Source organism: Neurospora tetrasperma (assembly GCF_000213175.1).
Source record: "Neurospora tetrasperma FGSC 2508 unplaced genomic scaffold NEUTE1scaffold_1, whole genome shotgun sequence".
NCBI classification, from domain to species: domain Eukaryota; kingdom Fungi; phylum Ascomycota; class Sordariomycetes; order Sordariales; family Sordariaceae; genus Neurospora; species Neurospora tetrasperma.
In genome coordinates this window covers 4,273,265-4,291,163 of record NW_009799099.1, presented here as the reverse complement: position 1 = coordinate 4,291,163, position 17,899 = coordinate 4,273,265, and the positions used below count along the sequence as shown (strand labels likewise).

The following is a 17,899-nucleotide window of genomic DNA, read 5'->3' as shown; positions in this document are numbered from 1 at the left end:
CGTATCGGTAGTATTGCATCTCACGACGGCGGGGGCCTACAACGAGGGCAACGATTTTTCCAATATCTTTCTGCCCGGCAGCAGCATGAATCTACGATACGTCCCGCCTTGAACTACCTCTACTACCTACACCATCCGATCACGACATCACCGCCTTGAACATCAGCAATAGCAATACCAACATCGGACTATAGTTAGCTAGCTACTACAATACGACAACGATATTCACGGACCGAGACACCAACACAACACCATGTCCAACTTCAAAAGGGCCTCCATGGCGGGTGCCGGACCAAAGTCCGCATCTTCGTCAGCGATGATGGCAGGAGGCGGCCACAGCAAGAACGGCAGCATCTTGAACGCCCTCCGAGCGACCACAATGATTGATACCAAGCCAGTATTACCAGCCGGTATGCCACCTATTATCCTCTGCTACCCCCAAAGCACTCTTTTTTCCAACACCAGCTAACAAATACGTCGATACTCGTAGAAATCCTCGTCACAATCCTCGATTACCTCCCCGTCTCCGACCTCCTCCGCTTCGCCCGCACCTCTCGCCGCATGCGCGAGATGGTCTACGACGACACCCGCTGGGTTGCCCGCCTGCGCTCTATGGGGGTGTGGGACGAAGCGGAAGCGCGGCGGCGGTTCGAGGAAGTAATGAAGCGACGGCGCGAAGCCGCCGAAAGGGCGGAGCGGGAACGACTCGCTGCCGCTGCTGCAGCAACGGGCGCAACAGGAGGATCAATGCCAATAGGGAGAGGACAGCCGTTTCCTGGACAATCACTGGAACTGTTTCCTGGATTGCAACAACAGTACCCAACGCCGCCGCCGGTGATAACGACGACCCTGTTCGATGTAGGCGAGGAGGAGCTGAGGAGGAAGAGGATCGCGGAAGAGCAGAAAAAAAGGGAGGAGGCGATTCAGGCGGCGGCGCAGAGAAGGGCGATGGAGGAGATGGAGGGGTTGCAGGATGGGTTTGAGACGATGAAAGTGGGCGGAGGACAAGGGGGACTGCTACCGACAGCGCCGCAAAAAGACCCCTTTTCGGACCCCGAAGCGTTGTTGAACGTGATCAAAAACGCCCGTTCCATCCGCGGCCACGCCCGACAAGAGTATGGCAAGATCTACGGCGCGCTAGCACCGTTCTACTTCGACCTGGCCAAAGCGAAATCGCACACCGACCCGGTCGTCTTTCGCGTGTTTCGGGATCCGGAGCGGCAAGCACAGATGTTGGCCAACCTGCGGACGTTTGCCAAGTCCGACTGGGCCGCTGGCTGGCGGCAGCGCGAGGAGAAGCTGGCGACTATGGCGGGCATCTTCGAGAGCGCGGTGCTACACGAGTTCGAGACAGGTTACGAGTTCTGGGACGTCGATGGGAGGATGCACAAGTATGCGCACGTATTGGATCTGCTGAACGGCGGGACGGCGGCGGTGGAGCTGTTCATCCATAAACATCCCATTTTCACGGATAAGGAGGTATTGGCGAACCCAATGGATTGCGTGAATCAGGCGCTGGCGGACGATGTTACGCTGGAGCCGTCAAGGCGGTTCTTTGAGGTGTTGACGGCCAAGGTCAATGAGCAGGCGGATATTATCCAGCGAGTGTTTCCGAAACCGGCCGAGGTGTTTTGGTTATTGATGGGGAAAATCAGGGATGATATCTTGACGGATTACGTGACGCCGTTGTTTGACGAGACGCATGAGAGGAGCCTGGCGGCGTATGTGAAGGCCGTTTCTGGTCTGTTTGAGCAAACGTTGCAGTTCTTTAGGACGGTAAATGCGCCGAAGAAGGAGGAAAACCCGAAGGAGCAGGAGGAGCTGGCAAAGGAATATGCGCTCAAAGTGTTTGAGCAGCATTTAGATCTTTATCTGGCGGATGAGTTGGATTACTTTACCCAGCAGGCGGAGGCGGAGGTGGGAGAGTGGGAGAAGAAGTTGTCGGAGCAGGATGCTACTGCGGAATCGTTCTACATGGGCAGCTTCACCAACAGGCAGGCGGATAAGAAGGACTTCTTGACGTCGTTCAAAAAAGTGGTCATGATGCCCGTGTCTGCTCTGCCAAGTTTGCCGTTAGGTTCGCCGTTTGCTTCAAAGCCTGCCACAACCCCTACGACAGCCACGACAGCAGCAGCGAATGGCGGCGAGCTACAAGCGCCGGAAAACCCTGAGCAGTCTCATCCAGTCTCTCCTAGTCTGGCGGCGCCAGTAACTGTCGATCGTACAGGAAGTCCCTTGCCGGACAAAGCCCCCACGGATGAACTAGCAGCAAAGGCTGCGCTAATGACGTCCAGGCTAGAGGGAATCAAGTCCCTCTTCAGCATCGAGGTTGCCCTCAGTCTCGTCCATACGGCCAAATCCAGTCTCGGCCGTGCCGCTGTCTTCATACAGCTGGGTGGACAAGCCGGCGGCGAAGCTCGCGAGCAATGCGAGGCCATATTCGTCGCTTTGCTCCGCATTCTCGGCAGCCGTCACATCAAGCCCGGTTTCGACAAGGCAGTCGCCCATCTTTCGCAATACAACCCGCGCGAGGTCTCCCACCACGACAAGGGCGGGGTGGCACCCCTGGTGACCTTCATCGAGCTCGTCAACGTCGGAGACCTGATCTCGCAGATGATCGACGTCTTCTACGAGCAACAGCTCACCACACCCAAGATCGCGGACCGCAACGATTTCCTGGACCCAGCTGGTCTGGCCAAGAAGAAATTCGAGCAGATGCTCGACGAAAGCGTCGCTGCCGGTCTCAACAAGGGCATCGACGTGCTCATGGACGAAGTCGAATACGTCTGCGCCACCACCCAGCAACCAACCGATTACAACCCCGCCATGACCACCGACCCATTCAATGACGCCGCCAGCATCAGCGGCATGAGCGTCACCACCGAAGGCACCACCAGCACCACCACCAACAGCAGTAGCAATAACAACCGAAAATCCCGATATAAATCCGGCACACCCTCCATCTGGTCCCTCCCCTCCCTCCCGGGTACTCCACCCACCCCCGGCGGCTCCAGTGGCACCACCAACTCCCTCGGACCGCAAGACATTGGCCCCACGGCCACCGCCCTTCGCATCCGCGACCTCGTCGCCTCACACACCTCCATGCTCACGGGATCCACCGATAAATCGATGCTAGACGTGTTCAACGGCGAAGTCGGCCTGCGTCTCTTTACCGCCGTATGCAAGCACCTCAAGCGCCAGCGCATCTCGACCGAGGGCGCCATCAAGCTCATTGCCGACGTGAATCTTTACTACGAGTACATCCGCACCTTGAAAAACCAAGACCTGCTAGCGTATTTCAAAGCGCTGCGGGAGTTGAGTCAGATTTACCTGATTGATGCTAAGCATCATGCCAAAGAAATGGCGACCATCATTGCGGATAACGAGCGGTTTAGTGGCGTGTTTCGAGCCGAGGAGGTGTACGAGTATGCGGAGCGAAGGGCGGATTGGTATAATGTGAGGAAGGAGGTGGAGAGGGCTATGTATGGGTTGGAGTGTTTGGTTATGTGAGGTAATAGGGAGGGACCATCGAAGGGTGTTCCTTGGTGATGATGGAACGAGTGTGGAAGAAGAAGATTTAACGAACAGCGAGCATGTCTATTCTTTTTGAATTAAAGAGCATGATGAGAATTCTAGTACATAAAATAGGATATGAGGGTTATATACATCGATGACAAAACACCACATACACATTTTCCGCTTTACGAGCTACATGTCAGGAGACTCTCCCGTGGATGTGATTCAAAACCGATTTGATGTCTATGGACTGATGATATGTGTGGTGCGCCCAAACGCCTTTCTCTTGCTCTATATTGTCAATGCCGTGCATGCATACTGTATGTGACCTTTCCAACCCAGTGTATCCGTTTCATAAGTATATAATGCCTTCTCCAGAAATGCTTGTCGTCATACTTGTAACCCTCGCCCATAGCCTCCTCACCTCGCGGCACCAAAGTCCAACTTCCTAGCGACCTTGGAGCCGCGCACATCATCATCCTCCACCATACCATTCCGTCTCTTCAAATCCGCCGCCAACTTCTCCTCGGCCCCTGCCGTCTTCTTCGGTAGGTCATGCTTGGGCGTCGGCTTAGGATCTGCCTTCCACCACCTATGCTCCAGCATCTCCCTCGCCGTGATACGCTTCCTTGGATCCAAAACCAGCGTCTTGGTCAACAGATCCACGCCATCGGACCCGACCGCGCCAAACCGACCCATGTACTTGTCCTTACCTGCCACGGGCACCACGTCGCTGGGAACCGTGTACTCCTTCAGCTGCGTAACGCCAGGCCAGTTCTCCTCCGTCGGCGTGCCGATTTCCCTGCAGATCAAGGCGATCTGTTCAACCTCCGAGTTACCAGGCAGGTAAGGGGCACGAATAATGAGCTCGGCAAACACCAGACCCACCGACCAAATGTCCACGGCGCCCGAATAGTGGCGGGCGCCGAACAGTAGCTCGGGAGGACGGTACCATCTGGTGATCACGTTCGCCGTCATTCGCACGCCGGGGTCGGCAAAGCTCCGTGCTAGACCAAAATCCGCCAGTTTGACTTCGCCGTCGGCGGCGATCAGCAAGTTGTTGGGCTTGATATCGCGGTGCAGCACGTAATTGTCGTGACACCACCAGATGGCGCGAGTCAGCATGCCCATCCAGGCTTTGATGTCGGCGGCGCCGTAGCGGACGTGGTCGACGTCGCGGATGAGCATCTCTAGGTCGCCGAGGGGAAGGTATTCAAGGACGAGGTTGAGGTTCTGGTCCTTGGATGAGAAGACGGAATGTAAGATGATAATGTTGGCATGGCCCCGAAGCTTTTGCAGGTACTTCATTTCGCGGATGGCGTCGGGCGCGATGCCATCTTGGTATTCTTTTTGGACTTTGATCTTTTTGATGGCGACTTGTGTTGAGGAGTCAAGACGGGAATGGCCGAGGTAGACGTTGGCGTAGGTACCTTCACCGAGTTTCTTACCTGTTGCGCACGATAATAGGTGTTAGTTCGATAAACTCCCACTGGAAGAGTTGGTATGACCGAGTACAACGCACCCTTAATGTATTTGTTCTTCTCGTCTTCGTTCATCTGTTCCATCAGATCCATAGTCGGGCGGGCTAAGGCGGCGATCTGCTGGCCCCGAGCCGACCGTGGAAGTCCCCCGCTTGGAGTGCCGCCGCTGGATGGCGGAAGGGATTTCGGTGGCTGGAGCGCATCGGTCGGACGCGCAACAAGAGGGGAGTTCGCCATGTTGCTGGTTCTCTCGGGTGCTTCAACCCTCGGGCGGACGGTGTAAGGTGATGCCAAAACAGTCGATTGCTTAGTCCAGAGATCGCGGGGAAAAGACGGGCTCGATGGGAGGAGAAGGTCGGGCGTCAACGGCAGATCAACGACCGGTGGCTGTTCAGTGGTTGTTTTGTTATTGTTGTTGATGGTGTTGGGCAGCTTCGTAGAGGCAGCCTTGCATAGACGGAGTTAAGATAAGGACGGAGGATAAGGGAAGAGAGAGTGGGATTGAGCTTTCCTGGCAGATGGATGCGCTGTGATGGATGGATTTCGGTGGAAGGGCCCTGTCAAGCAGTGCCGGAGGATCCCCGTGTGTCTTGTGGGTCCACTGGTGCCCGCTGGTGTTTTGAGACAGCGATTTCCATATTTGTTTCTCACTCATCCCGACATATACAAAAAGACATCTTTCTTTGAGGGTAGAAGGTATCAAAACATCCGTAGTGTTTCTTCACATATCAACATGGATATCTTATCATGATATATATGCATATCACCATCAAGGGAACCTCTGCCGCGGTGCCGTGCGATGCCCTGCCCAGCCCGCCGATGACACCGTCACACCGTCAAACTCGTTTAGGTAAGCACTAACAAGCAAAGACCCCTGTAGCCGTAAGGATAGACCAACAAGAGACACGCTAAACCCCGAAGTCTCAGTGCTCCACAGGGATGAGCAGGCGCCTGGACCCTGACGTCACTGCTCACCCAACCAAAGTGGCAGTGTGAAGGCTTCTTCCTCCTCGTGGACGAGCGTCGACATTAGTCCGCGCGCGCTGGGTACAAGCCGGAGATCATCCGTAGGTTGGGCTAGGATTAGAGAAGAAAAAAAGGACAATGATGAAAACGAAACCCATGCCATGGCAGAGACAAGGAAGTAATCCACGAGAGTAAGCATCATAGCGTGTCTAGATTACCATAGACTCCAGAACATAACTCCAGGATAACCCTTTAAGGTCCCCCCTTGTGCGCAGTCCATCTCGTCTCGTCCTACTTACTCCCCTTTTGACTTTTCTTTTCCTTGTGTCAACCCGGAACTTCTTGTAGTTTGTTGTCAACTTCCACTCGACCCTCCTGGACACGCAATCAACAAAGCGTGGTACATATCTACCTAGCACCCAAACAGTCGATTGTGGCAGCCGAGACGACCGAGCTTCCAACATTCTTTAAGCTTCCGTTGTCAGCATCTCAACCCTTGGGTATTCTTTACTACGACCACAATTTTTGGTCTCTTACGACCATATACTTCATAACGACGGGACGTGCTTCGTCCAAACTCCTACACGCTCGTTCCTTGTTCCTGCATCTCTGCTCGTGCATCTAGTTTACTAGCGAAGCTGTGGGCGCACAGAACCCGTGTTACATCATATTCTGCTTGTACACTACACCAACCACCTAGACATCAGACAGAATAACAAACCCTGTTAAAATGTTGCGAGGGATACTATCATATTGGGTAAACCTTCACCTTTCCCCCCATTCATTCATCCATCCATCCTTTCCTTCTTCCCATTCTCATTCCCCTTCCCCCAAGCTAAGCTAACACAATGCCCCTTTTCCAGATTTTTCCAATAATCTCCGGCGTAGTCTGGCTCGGCACCCTCCTCGGCCTGCTCATCTACTGGTGCACCGACGAACACCGGCGTCATTATTCCTCCATGGAATCGCGGCAAACCATAGCCTACATCTCCGACGTTGGCGCCTCCACCTTGAAGCCCCTCTTCATAGCCGGCTGTTCCGTGACCACCGTCTTCCTGGACCTCTCTTTCGGCGCCGACCGCTGGCTCCGCCACAAGGGCCGCTTGGTGCCCAACACCACCGTGACGGAAAAGGTCCTTTCGGGCATCACCATTGTGTTTGCCATCATCGGCACCTGCGGCCTGATCCTGTTGAGCATCTTTGACACGGCGCGATACCCCCGGCTGCACGATATTTTCTTGCTGCTGTTCATTGCCGGGTACGTCATCAGTGCCATCTTCATCTGCTGGGAGTACCAGCGCCTGGGCATGCGGTATCGCGAGCACCGCGTTTTGCGCATCTCGTTCTGGGTCAAGCTTGCGTTTGTCGTTGTCGAGATCATCCTGGCCGTCGCGTTTGCCAGTTGTAGTTACACTCAGCACTATAACCCGGCCGCGGTGTTGGAGTGGACCATCGCTTTCATCTTTTCTTTCTACATCTTTTCCTTCTGGATCGACTTGTATCCCGCGGTCAGGACAAAGGGGACCGGTGGGTACAGGGGAAACAAGGGCATGAACGAGCATATGGAACACAGTAGGGAGGAGCAGGGGATTGCGGGGAGTGATAGGACGTTGATGGGAGAGGGATATGCGGCTGCTCATGGTCATGGCCAAAGGAACAGCTACTACAGCGGTAACGGGTACAGTGGTAGCAGGCCAGGGACGGCGCCGAATCAGCAGAGCGGGTTGAGGGGGATGGCGCTCCCTAATGATTTTTAGGACAAAAGGCTAGGATGATGCGATGACTGTATTTCTTTTGAGGAAGAACAAGAAATGGCGATCAAAGGAGATAAAGGAGGATATTGAGTAATGCTGGAGAGTGCTGGGATACCACATGGTTTCGATATCACGATGAGCAAGCAAGGAGCGGGAATCCGTCCCGTCTTGAGGCGGTTCGATGACGGCAACCCTCAATGACTTATGAGGCGTTAAGGGATTGGCAACTTTTGGTTCTAGATCTTCACTTCTTTTTGTATACTTTTGTTCCATTATTATTGCAGTAATACAGACGTTACGAGTTACACCATAAAGCTGAAAGCAAAAGCCAGTATACAGTTCAGGCCACAGCAAGTCCGTGTATTCCATTGTTAAAATGGCTATAACCCATTAATGATGCCCTACCCTATCCTTCCTAGCCATGTTCAATCACAATACCTATCCCAGCCAACTTCCCAAAAACACACAGATAATGCTATCACGGTCATCTCATCGTTCCAGGTATATGTCCATACCTCCTCATCATCTTTCCCGAACCCAAATTTACGCACGCTCCCTAGTCGGATATCCAGCCCCCTCCCTCGCCGGAGCCCGTATGATCTCCACCTCCCGACTCAACAGCTTCCTCAGCGCCGGCGTGATGATCTTTTCTACTATCCCTTTGTCTTCTTCCGCCGTAGCCGTAGCCGTAGTCTTGCCCTTGTTATCCTTGGTCGTAGCTACTGACGGGGAAGACGCTGTCCTAGGCCCTGATTGAGGCCGAGGCGGCAACGGAGGACTGGATGATTTTGAACCCTCCGCATCTGCCAGAACGGCTGATACCGATGAGGACGAGGCTGTTGATAACGGCCTTCTGGGGCCGGGAAAGTGATCTTTCCTGTCGATGGCTTCAACTAGGCGGCGGAAGCGCTGGAAGAGGGCTTCGGCGCGGATGAGGGTGGATTCTAGGTCTATTGTGGTGGACAGTTCGTTCACTATGTGTGTGGGGCATCATGATTAGCATACAGTACATAGTTTGGCTAGTGATGATAATGACGAGGAGGGAGATAGGGGAGATGTTCAAACTTACCATACTTCAACACCTCATCAAAGTGTTTCAAATGCGTCATGATCACATCGCGATGTCTCTCCAGAATCGCCAGCGCAATGAACAAGTGGAACCCGCTGCTCAGGTAATCCGTCCACAACGCCTCCCACAGGCGCAAAACATCTGCCCACTCGAACTCGCGCTTGTACCACACCAGCAGCATGCGGAAGAAGAAAAAGAAATTCGTGCTGTCAGCCGACTCAAGGTGGGCGTACAGTTTTGGATCCATGAAACGGACCAGATTGTCCAGCGCCAGGAGCTGTGCCCGCATGCCGGACTGGTCGCGAAGGAAGTTGCGCTCCATCCGGTCCATGAAGTGCTGGAACGCCCAGAAGGCGAGGGCATCATCTTGCAGGACGGCGTAGATGGGGGCGAGCAGGTCGGACATGCCTTGGACGTAGCCCAGACCTTTGTTGTACTCATTGTAGGTCAGAAGCATGTCCTTCAGCTGCTCCATGTGGACGTTGGTTCCTGTGGAGGCAAAGGGGGAGTCGGGGTCGGGGTGGGGGATGTCTTCGCCGGCGAAAATTGGGACGTTTCGGTCTGTTCGATGAACATCCTTCTCTGTAAGTAATACTGTGTTAGGAATCTCTGATATATATATAAAAAAGACAATAAACGCTGATGTGTTGGAAAGGAAGCCTTACCGATCCTGTTTCGCTGCTCTCTCCACCACTCACCCTCTTCGCCCTCACCACCCAAATCAACCTGCCGCTCCCACCAGGCGCCCTTGAGCTTGATGTAAGCGTCTCTTAACGATGCCGCTTGTGCCTTGCGCTCGTCTGCCGTGCTGTACCAATCATACACCCCAAGCAAGAACAGCCACGCCTCCTTCCTGACCCCATCCTCAGGATCAAGGCCGCCATGGAAGATCCTTTCTTTCACTTCGTCAACGGTAATATTCAACCTCCCCGTCTCCTCGTCAAAGAAGCCATTCCACTCCTTTAGCGTCAGAACCCTCCTCCTCTCCTCCAGACTCAAGCTATTCGCCCCATCCACTAGCTCAAACTCGCCCACATCCGTATCCTCCAGCTCCATGACATCCCGCGCCGTCCATATCCGCCTATTCCTGTCCCTATCGCTCTGCTCCGCTATACCCATCGCCCACCTTGCCAGGTAAATCCTCGCGCTGTCGAACTCGTCCTGCAACGTCTGCACCTCCGGGTTCCTCAGCAGCCTTCTCATTTGCGGCGGCACGCGCGGGTTGTCCAAAACATCGTTGGCCGCTTGGCGGGTAAACGTGGTCACCTTGCTGAACTTCTCCATCAGATTCCAGCCCGCTTCCTTGATCAGCTTGACGAACGGGTCCATGCCGGCGTCCTGGTCCTTAGCATTGGCGCCACCTGGCCCTCCACGCGAAGATCCCGCCTGTGCCGCCGTATTTGTTGTAGGCTTCCCCCCAAATGCAACACTATCCTCCTTTGACGGCTCGACTAGGTATATATTCGGCTCGGCCCCGCTCCGCTCAATCTGCACGTACCGCCTCAGCCACCGGAGCACTTCATCGCCGCCCCAGAACATCTGACCCGCTTCGCCGAAGGGGTCAAAAGTGTCGGCCGTCCGCTTCTTCTTCTGCAAAATGGTACTCTGGCACTCGCTGTCATGGAAAAAAAGGGCCGGGAAACTGTCGCCGCCTCGGCTGTTGATGATGATGCTGCCCCACCACCATCCCACGCTCGGTGGGCGGATCAGCAGGCTGTAGATAGCGCTGACGGGGATGGCAAAGGCATAGGGCCCGACGGAGCCGCGGTGCGTAGTGACGGTTGGCGGAGGAGGGACGAGGTAGGATTGCTTGGGTGGCGAGTCGCCGTCGCAGAGGTCGACTTTCACGTAGAGGTTGGCTGCTTCGCCAAGTTGAGACTCGGGGACCCAGGCGAGGAGGAGGTCCGAGGATGCCGGGGTGTTGCTCGGATCCCGCGAGGAGGAGGAGACGGGGCGGTCATCGCGGTGTTGGTTTCTTTGTTGGAGAAGCGCGATATAGCCGGGGATGTTATCTTTTGCGGATGGCGTTGGGTGGATGTAGACCTGGGATTCGGTTAGCATTGCGGCAATAAAATAAAGGATACCGACCATTCATGCCTTGCTCTTGGTGTATAGAAGTTTCACCCCTCTTCCCATAGAGGTGTGAGTGATGGTGTTGTAATCGCCTTCCTCGTCGTCGCTCATGGCATAGTAGCTCCCGGTGGGTGATGAAGGCTGTGGTCTCGAAGTCGGTACTGGAGTCGGGCGCGTTAGTAATACTGTTGCTGGCGCGGCTGTTGCAATGCTTCCTGTTGTCGTTGTGGTTGTACCTGCTGATGTTGATGTTGATGTTGATGTTGATGTTGATGTTGAACTGTCCGTAACGGGTGGGGTTATACTCGACGTCATCTTCTTGATCTGTGTCATGCTGTAGGACTAACAATTGAAAACAGCCATCGACTATACACTGTGCTACAGAAAGTGAGCAGCGGCCTTTCAATAGCCGTCTTTGTCGCAGATAATTGAATGGGATTAGCCGTTCGGAAAGTATATAATTGTGCGCCACTCTTGAAAACAAGTTATTTGTGCAAGGCAAGAAGTGGCAGGTGATGGAACGGAGGGATGTGGTTGGTGTAAGGACTGGAAGTTTCCTAATAACCGACGGAACGAACGTTAGTGTCACAAGCTTTAATGATCACACGCTCAGTCTCCCGACTCGACGTAGGTATTTCAACTCTTTCTTCATCAATTGCCAAAGCGCAATGCCCCGCGCTGAGCTGTTATGCGACCGAAGTCCTGCTGCATGTTAGCGCAGCCCGCCGTCAAACACGCTATCGTGAACTCTAGGTAGGTACTACTGTGTTGTCGTAAGTCAACGAGACGGTCGTCACAGGCCTCGTCACCCTATCAGATATTTACTGGGCAGTAGTACTTCTAGCGCAGTCCAGACAAAAACCGCCACGACAGGGGGGTTCCTGAATCCACGACGACCCGGCGGCACCTCTACCCCTGCTCCTTTCACCCCCCAACTACCACCATGTTCAATGCCTAGTGTAGGTATGGCAGGACCCAACACCCAGTCTAGTTACTATTACGCGGCCTTTTGCCTCTTGAATATTTGATTGCTTCTTTGAAATATAGTAGGCGCGCCAAATATTCCGGCAGCGAAACCATCAAGCCGGACCCTCCTTCCGAACATACGCGGCTTGTATGCAGTCTTGCATGTGCGTATAAGCATAGTGTGCTTCACTTACACATTAAAACCAAAGTGATCTCTCACAAGACGCGCTCTACGCTGGGAGGGTGGGCTCTTCTAGTTGCCACTCGCATCCTTCAGTATCCGCGGTGCCAGATACTCTTTCGCCTTGCTCCAAGCCTTCATATCGTTGGCCGAGATGCCCTGGCCGTCCAACGTCTGCAAACCGGCATACACGGCTTCGAAGAATTCGCACGCAATCTCCAAGTCTTCGCTAAATGCCATAGAGTAAGGCACGAACGCATCGGGGAACGTTGCCAGCCTCTCGGCCTTCTCTTTCTCACTGTTCCAGTTGATCGTCTCGTCAAAGTACGTCTTGACGGCAATTCCGAGAGCGACATCGGGGTTGAAGAGGAAGGGAAGCCTAAATGTCCAAGTCAGCAATTATCATCCAAGATTCGAGAGTAGCAGCACGTGTGAATAGAGGGTCCAACTTACTGGTGGCTGAGCTCCCAGCTATCATCCCTCTTCCTTTGTCCCTGACCGTAGAGGAAAAGAGAAGCCAAAATGGCCTCCATCAAAGCGCGTTCAGCACTCCTAACCTCGCCAGCCAACGAGTGGAACGTCAACAGATTCTTACTCAAAGGACCAGTGTATCCATTAGCTTGGTGTCGCAGCTTAAGCAGTGTCGCACAGCGGCTAATCAGCATCAGACTAGACTTGTCATCGTCATCGCCGTGCATAGGGAGACTCAGAGGTTCCACAACCTTGAGACTGCCGTTGAGAAGTCCAAATCTGACCATCTCCATAGCCACAAGCACCGATTCGTAGAGATAGGGAACCGTAGGAAACTTCTTCACCACTGGCTCCAGCGTGACCATGGCGCGGTCCAAAGCCTTGCCCCAATTAGTCAAGTTGTGCTGGTCGTCGATATAGCCGCGGACATGGAGGTACCTCCATAAACAAATCGACTTGATGATACTCGCTGATTCAACATTCCTCGCCTTGTTCCTTTGCTCCGCGAAAGTAAGCTTGACAAAATCGGGCTTCGTCAAAGCATGCACTTCGGAAAAGATCGATCCATGCTCGAAGCCGGGGAAATGCTGCTTAATATCCGCCTCCTTGATAACTGCCCACGTGGCCATCTGTACTCCGTAGTTGGTCTTGGTCCTAGCTTCATGACGATGGTCGAGCACAGTAGCGGAGTAGTTATCATCATACCAAACCTTCGCCTTGATATCCTTGTACACAATTCCACGGTGCAACCGAGCAAGCACCAAGCTAAGCGCAGTCTCCTCGAGAGGGACGAGTTGGCTTGAGACAAGCTTCTTGTACTCCTCGGTAGCGGAACCGTCCAGAGTCGGCAAAACGTATACTTGACTGTGCGTAATCCAGCTCAAGAGGCGAGGCCCGATCAGGCCAGTATTGAGATAGTGGAACATCTCCCAGGGAATTTGGAGGCCTAAATACTCGTGGTTGTCGTTTGTCAGGTGGTCCGCGTCATGAACCTTGACTTCGCCGCTCTCCGCAATAAAAACAAAGTGCTTGACAGCCATCCATGCCTTGCGGTACTTGTCCAGCCAGGTAGGATCCTGGTTCTTGATCAAATCGTGAAAAGTAGTGCTGACCATTGTGACCGACTTGTCGGCTGTCCGGAGCATGTTGATGGCATCCACTATGTTGTAAGGCTGGCTCTTGACGAGGGTAGAATCCGTGAGCGGAGGAAACGGAGGAAGGAAGGGAGTGCCGGTCATGAGGAAGGCGTCAATGAAGTGTGGCTCGCTGACGTTGAGCACCTTCATTACGTTCTTTTTGGAGATGGCCGCGCAGGTGTTGCTGGTCCAGTCGATCGAGCGGATGACGCAGTCTTGAATAGGGTAGAGCATCAACTCCAACGGGCCCATGATGCCGCCGCATTGATCAGAGTCGATCATGTCCAGGTATGCGATCTGCGCAGCAGCATTGTAAGGCGCGACCAGAAAGTGAAGTTTTCGCAGCCTCAGCTCCTCTTGGAGCATGGGATATAAAGCCTGGATGTTGTAGAGACCTTGACCCGTAAGCTATTGTCGAACCGTACAAGCCAAGATATAGACGACTTACTCGCACACTCGCCAAAAGCGGCCACAGCTGCCTCGGCTTGCCCTTCGCTGTAGAGCTTCCACGCAACACCGGTTTGTTTCTGGATTTCCCGGCCCAGCTTCGTGGTGACCTCGTCCTGTCCGACCATAGGTTGGCCATCGAAAATGAAAAAGGGGGTTGTGCGGTTCTTGAGCCAGTTGTCCAATTCGACTTGTATGCGCGCCTGAATGCCGGTGAGGCCTCCGAGAGCGGTCAGTAGCGGTTCGTTATAGTTTTCCGCTTGTTCGAGGAGCTGTCGGAGAAAGTATGACGCGTCGACGGCGATGGCGCATTCCTGCAGCTCGGATACGTTGTAGGATCTACTCGGTAGGCGGTTAGCGAGCGACTCTGAAGGTTCAATGATCAGCACTGGGAGCCAAGGTCAACTTACACTTCCTGGCCCTTGAACCAGGGATCTTCAAAGTTGACTGGCATGTTGTTAGTATGGGAAGAGATGAAGCAAGCGGCAGCGCGAGCGAGTGGTGGGCTGTAGGTGGGTAGAAGGTGATGGCAAGGGCGGCGAGCGGTGTCTAGCTGGGTCAGGCGGTCCTGGTTCGTGCGGCCTCGAGGTGGAAGGGCGAGAAATGGTTCGGTGGAAAGCGGATAAGTGAGGTGAAATGTAGCTCAAGTTCCGTCCTGAAGGATTGCCAGCAAAATAGTGAAGTGGCAGCACGAAGTCAAAGTATCGGGTGCGAGGAACCTCGAGGGACAAATGTCTGGCGTTGCTTCCACTTTGGATTCGGGCCCGCAATTGGCTAAGCTGTTCGTGGCAGCGGGGAGGTGGACCCCAGCATCTATTTACAGGCGAGGAAGCATCGACCCTGTAGCATAGGGACAAGCAGAGTCGGCACTTCTACCTGGTGTCGCAGGCAGTCCCAGGGGTACCTCTGCTTGTAGGCAGCGGCAGGTGGTAGAGGTAGGTACCCGTCGCATGTGTCATGGTGGTCGAGCATGGTTCCGTTCGTTGCTTAGAGGTAGGTTTCGTGACCGAAATCTACCATTCCATTCCTTTTACTGGCCGCATTGCCCGCCCCCCCCTTCGACTTCGAGGTAGAAGGGAAAAGGACAAAGCATTGAATGGAACATTGAAATCTGATGATGGAAGAATTGCAGGACTCACCTGGCATCTTGGAAATGTTCCTTCTGGACGCCAATGAGGGATCCCACAATTGGTAAGATTCAAACAATTGAAGTGAGGTGCAGTGACACGCAGGTAGGTAGCTGTGAGCTGGAGGCTAGGGATGTACTATGCAGTATAGGCGGCACGGGACAGGGTTTGGTGGAGCTTGTCCTCGGGCAGCTCGCAGTCGGAGCTTGCAAGGAAGCGCAGTGAGAAGTTGAGGGCCAAGATGGGCTAGAATTGGGGAATCATGGAGGGGAGAACTTGGGGCAGAAAACAAGTGGAAATGTACTGGCAGATCACCCAAAAGGGACGGATACTGTCAACGGTGATTTGGGGGGGAGGGACTGAGGAGAGGAGGTACCTCTAGAGGTATGCCGGTATGCCATAGGTAGCCCCCGAGTGCGTGGAGGGTCAGATCATGGGTACTTGGCAGCTTATCAGCCAGGGTTGGGGTTATAGCGGACGATGGAAAGAACGGTCTCGACGCCGTGGACCTTCCCTTGTACTGTGTAGATGACCGTGCCTCTGGGTTCGGTCGGTTCGTCCCACACTAGGCAGGATCCAGGTGAGAGATCTAGCAACTGAACAAAGTAGACGGATAAATACCTTTGTAGGTACCTACGACTACCCATAATATGCAATCTACGTCAATTGCAGTGAAGGAGCGGATGGAACTTGGCGTCCGGGTTCTTCGATCGCTGCCACAGGGGCAGTTGCCCGACCTCTCACCAATCCCAAAACTTTGAGTCACTTGAACCAAGAACGTCCCTCCCCTCGCCAAAGTTGGTTGAGGGACACATAAGGTAAATAACGAAAAGTAGTCAAGACATTCATCTTGCGCCAATCTTTTGTTCTTTACAGATCATGGCCGATAATGCGAAGCCGTCACCTCAGATTGAGGCTGGAGGACTTCGAACTTGGTCCCAGGAACCTTCATGTCAAAAAGCAGCACAGGCAGACGGGATCACCCGAATCCCAGAACTCTTGGACCGCTTGGGTGTTAATGCCGCAACAGGGATTTGTTCGACCGAGTTGGAGAAGTGTTAGCAAACCTTGCTTGCCATCATGATACGCTACAGCTCGGCCGCTCAACGCAAGATAGCCTAGGCGTTGTGACTGAGCACACCTCACATCAGCTTTCCTGTGCTTGCTTTAACGTAGAGCGGGAGGTACAGTAACGAGTCCTGGCAATACCGTAAAGACTCGTGCCATTGGGTTTTAGGTTCCCTGGAAATCAGACATAATCTATAAGCATACTGTACGAATATGTGCTTTTTGTGCCCGGTAAAAAGAGTGGGGGAGACAGCGTAAGAGCCCGGAGCACTGTAAATTCGATTCTTAAATGTCATGCCTTTTTGCACCTATCTTTTCATGGGCGCGGGAGGGTGGGGACATTCAAAATCACCGTCTTGCATAGAATTTCCGGTGGGCATGAATGTTGCAGGATGCTTGAAAATTATGTCTGATTTCCTGGGAACCTAAAACCCAATGGCACGAGTCTTTACGGTAGGCACTCACAGTTTCAAGTTCCTTGCAGAGGTTGCTGTTTCGGCGTGCTTTGGCTCGAGGACCCTGCAGGGAGTAGGTGACTGCGACAGTTGGCCGTTCTGGTCATGATGCTGGACAGGAGTATCTACCCGTCAGTTCAGTTCAATGCGCTGGGCGGCAGGGAGTCATGGTAGTGGTAAACAAAGAAGTCATGCCCGGTAGCCAACGTCACTTTGATCATTGCATCAGCCATGACCGAGCGGGTAGCTCCGCCGATTCGATCTTCGACCCGTGCCGTAACGGCCGAGCGGTAAGTACGTCTAACCATTCCATGCAAGACGCGGCGGACGGTACAGTACGTATCTCTACATATACTGCAACGGAGGGGCCCGCAATCGCACCGGCCCGGGGCTCTTTCCGGTACTCGGTCACAGGTAAGTATTTCGGGTTGTTCGCGCATAGCGGTCGCCCTGATAGTGCACTAACAGCTCGCAGCCAGCCTTGAGAGGGAGCTGGCTCAATTCCATACTTTGCAATGCATTTATCCACCAAATAGAGGATGATGGCGTAGCAATGACACTCGTCTGCCAATCAGATGGCCATCGCATAGCACTAATTTCAACGGGGTAGCATCCGCCTGGCTGGAAGTTTCCAACAGTTGGCAACCTTGGTGGTTCTGCGGGTTTTAGCTCACCACTGGATGGCAACTTGTAATTATCACGGGCGCAATGGAAGCTTCACCCTGGTCTCAGGCTTTTGTTCTGGCGCGAACTAGTGAAAGCTCGTCACGCTTTCAGATTGTGCCTCAAGGGGGCAGACCTTGAAATAAATTGGAGCGACACGGGAAGAATCTGGACGAACATAATATGGAAGACAGGAGATGGGCGCAGTAGCTAACGAAAGATGATCTGTGGACATGCATCTCATCTTGCCCGAAAGGCAAGCAGGGCTGGGTGAATTGTCCGCTCGGGATCAGCGTTTGTTCTTCGACTCGCTTCTCATCGTGGATCCCGACAGGCAGGCGGGCAGGCATTCCAATTAAACATTTGACGCAGACTTATATTCCCAGTTTCCAGCACATGTACATAGTGTACACACGAGCTATCCTACGCGACTGTAGCAGCCAGTGATGGCCGTCAAGACTCAAGAGTGGCGATAGGATCAAAGTCTCGACGGTTCTCTCGAACAAGCACTTGTCGAGCTGTAGCC

General features: G+C 53.6%; 6 protein-coding genes across 6 annotated transcripts; 3 read left to right on the top strand and 3 right to left on the bottom strand.

The window, feature by feature from the left end:
• Positions 1-253: 253 nt before the first annotated feature.
• On the top strand, positions 254-3,679 carry NEUTE1DRAFT_144504 (uncharacterized protein; the record flags this gene model as incomplete). The annotated part of the gene is made up of 2 exons (XM_009850063.1): positions 254-410; positions 491-3,679. The coding sequence occupies 2 exons, from the start codon at positions 254-256 to the stop codon at positions 3,508-3,510; spliced, it is 3,177 nt and encodes a 1,058-aa protein (XP_009848365.1).
• A 58-nt stretch (positions 3,680-3,737) lies between these two features.
• On the bottom strand, positions 3,738-5,419 carry NEUTE1DRAFT_120280 (uncharacterized protein; the record flags this gene model as incomplete). The annotated part of the gene is made up of 2 exons (XM_009850062.1): positions 3,738-4,964; positions 5,039-5,419. The coding sequence occupies 2 exons, from the start codon at positions 5,232-5,234 to the stop codon at positions 3,937-3,939; spliced, it is 1,224 nt and encodes a 407-aa protein (XP_009848364.1).
• A 1,263-nt stretch (positions 5,420-6,682) lies between these two features.
• Positions 6,683-7,846, top strand: NEUTE1DRAFT_77147 (uncharacterized protein; the record flags this gene model as incomplete). Its single annotated transcript, XM_009850061.1, has 2 exons — positions 6,683-6,720; positions 6,827-7,846. The coding sequence occupies 2 exons, from the start codon at positions 6,694-6,696 to the stop codon at positions 7,718-7,720; spliced, it is 921 nt and encodes a 306-aa protein (XP_009848363.1).
• A 131-nt stretch (positions 7,847-7,977) lies between these two features.
• On the bottom strand, positions 7,978-10,970 carry NEUTE1DRAFT_77145 (GTPase-activating protein GYP7; the record flags this gene model as incomplete). The annotated part of the gene is made up of 4 exons (XM_009850060.1): positions 7,978-8,691; positions 8,787-9,368; positions 9,485-10,829; positions 10,911-10,970. 4 exons carry the CDS (start codon positions 10,968-10,970, stop codon positions 8,261-8,263), a joined length of 2,418 nt encoding a protein of 805 aa, XP_009848362.1.
• An 882-nt stretch (positions 10,971-11,852) lies between these two features.
• On the bottom strand, positions 11,853-12,267 carry NEUTE1DRAFT_116054 (uncharacterized protein; the record flags this gene model as incomplete). The annotated part of the gene is made up of 1 exon (XM_009850059.1): positions 11,853-12,267. The coding sequence occupies one exon, from the start codon at positions 12,244-12,246 to the stop codon at positions 12,079-12,081; it is 168 nt and encodes a 55-aa protein (XP_009848361.1).
• Positions 12,268-13,463: 1,196 nt separating this feature from the next.
• Positions 13,464-13,988, top strand: NEUTE1DRAFT_77143 (uncharacterized protein; the record flags this gene model as incomplete). Its single annotated transcript, XM_009850058.1, has 1 exon — positions 13,464-13,988. One exon carries the CDS (start codon positions 13,464-13,466, stop codon positions 13,986-13,988), a length of 525 nt encoding a protein of 174 aa, XP_009848360.1.
• Positions 13,989-17,899: the final 3,911 nt, after the last annotated feature.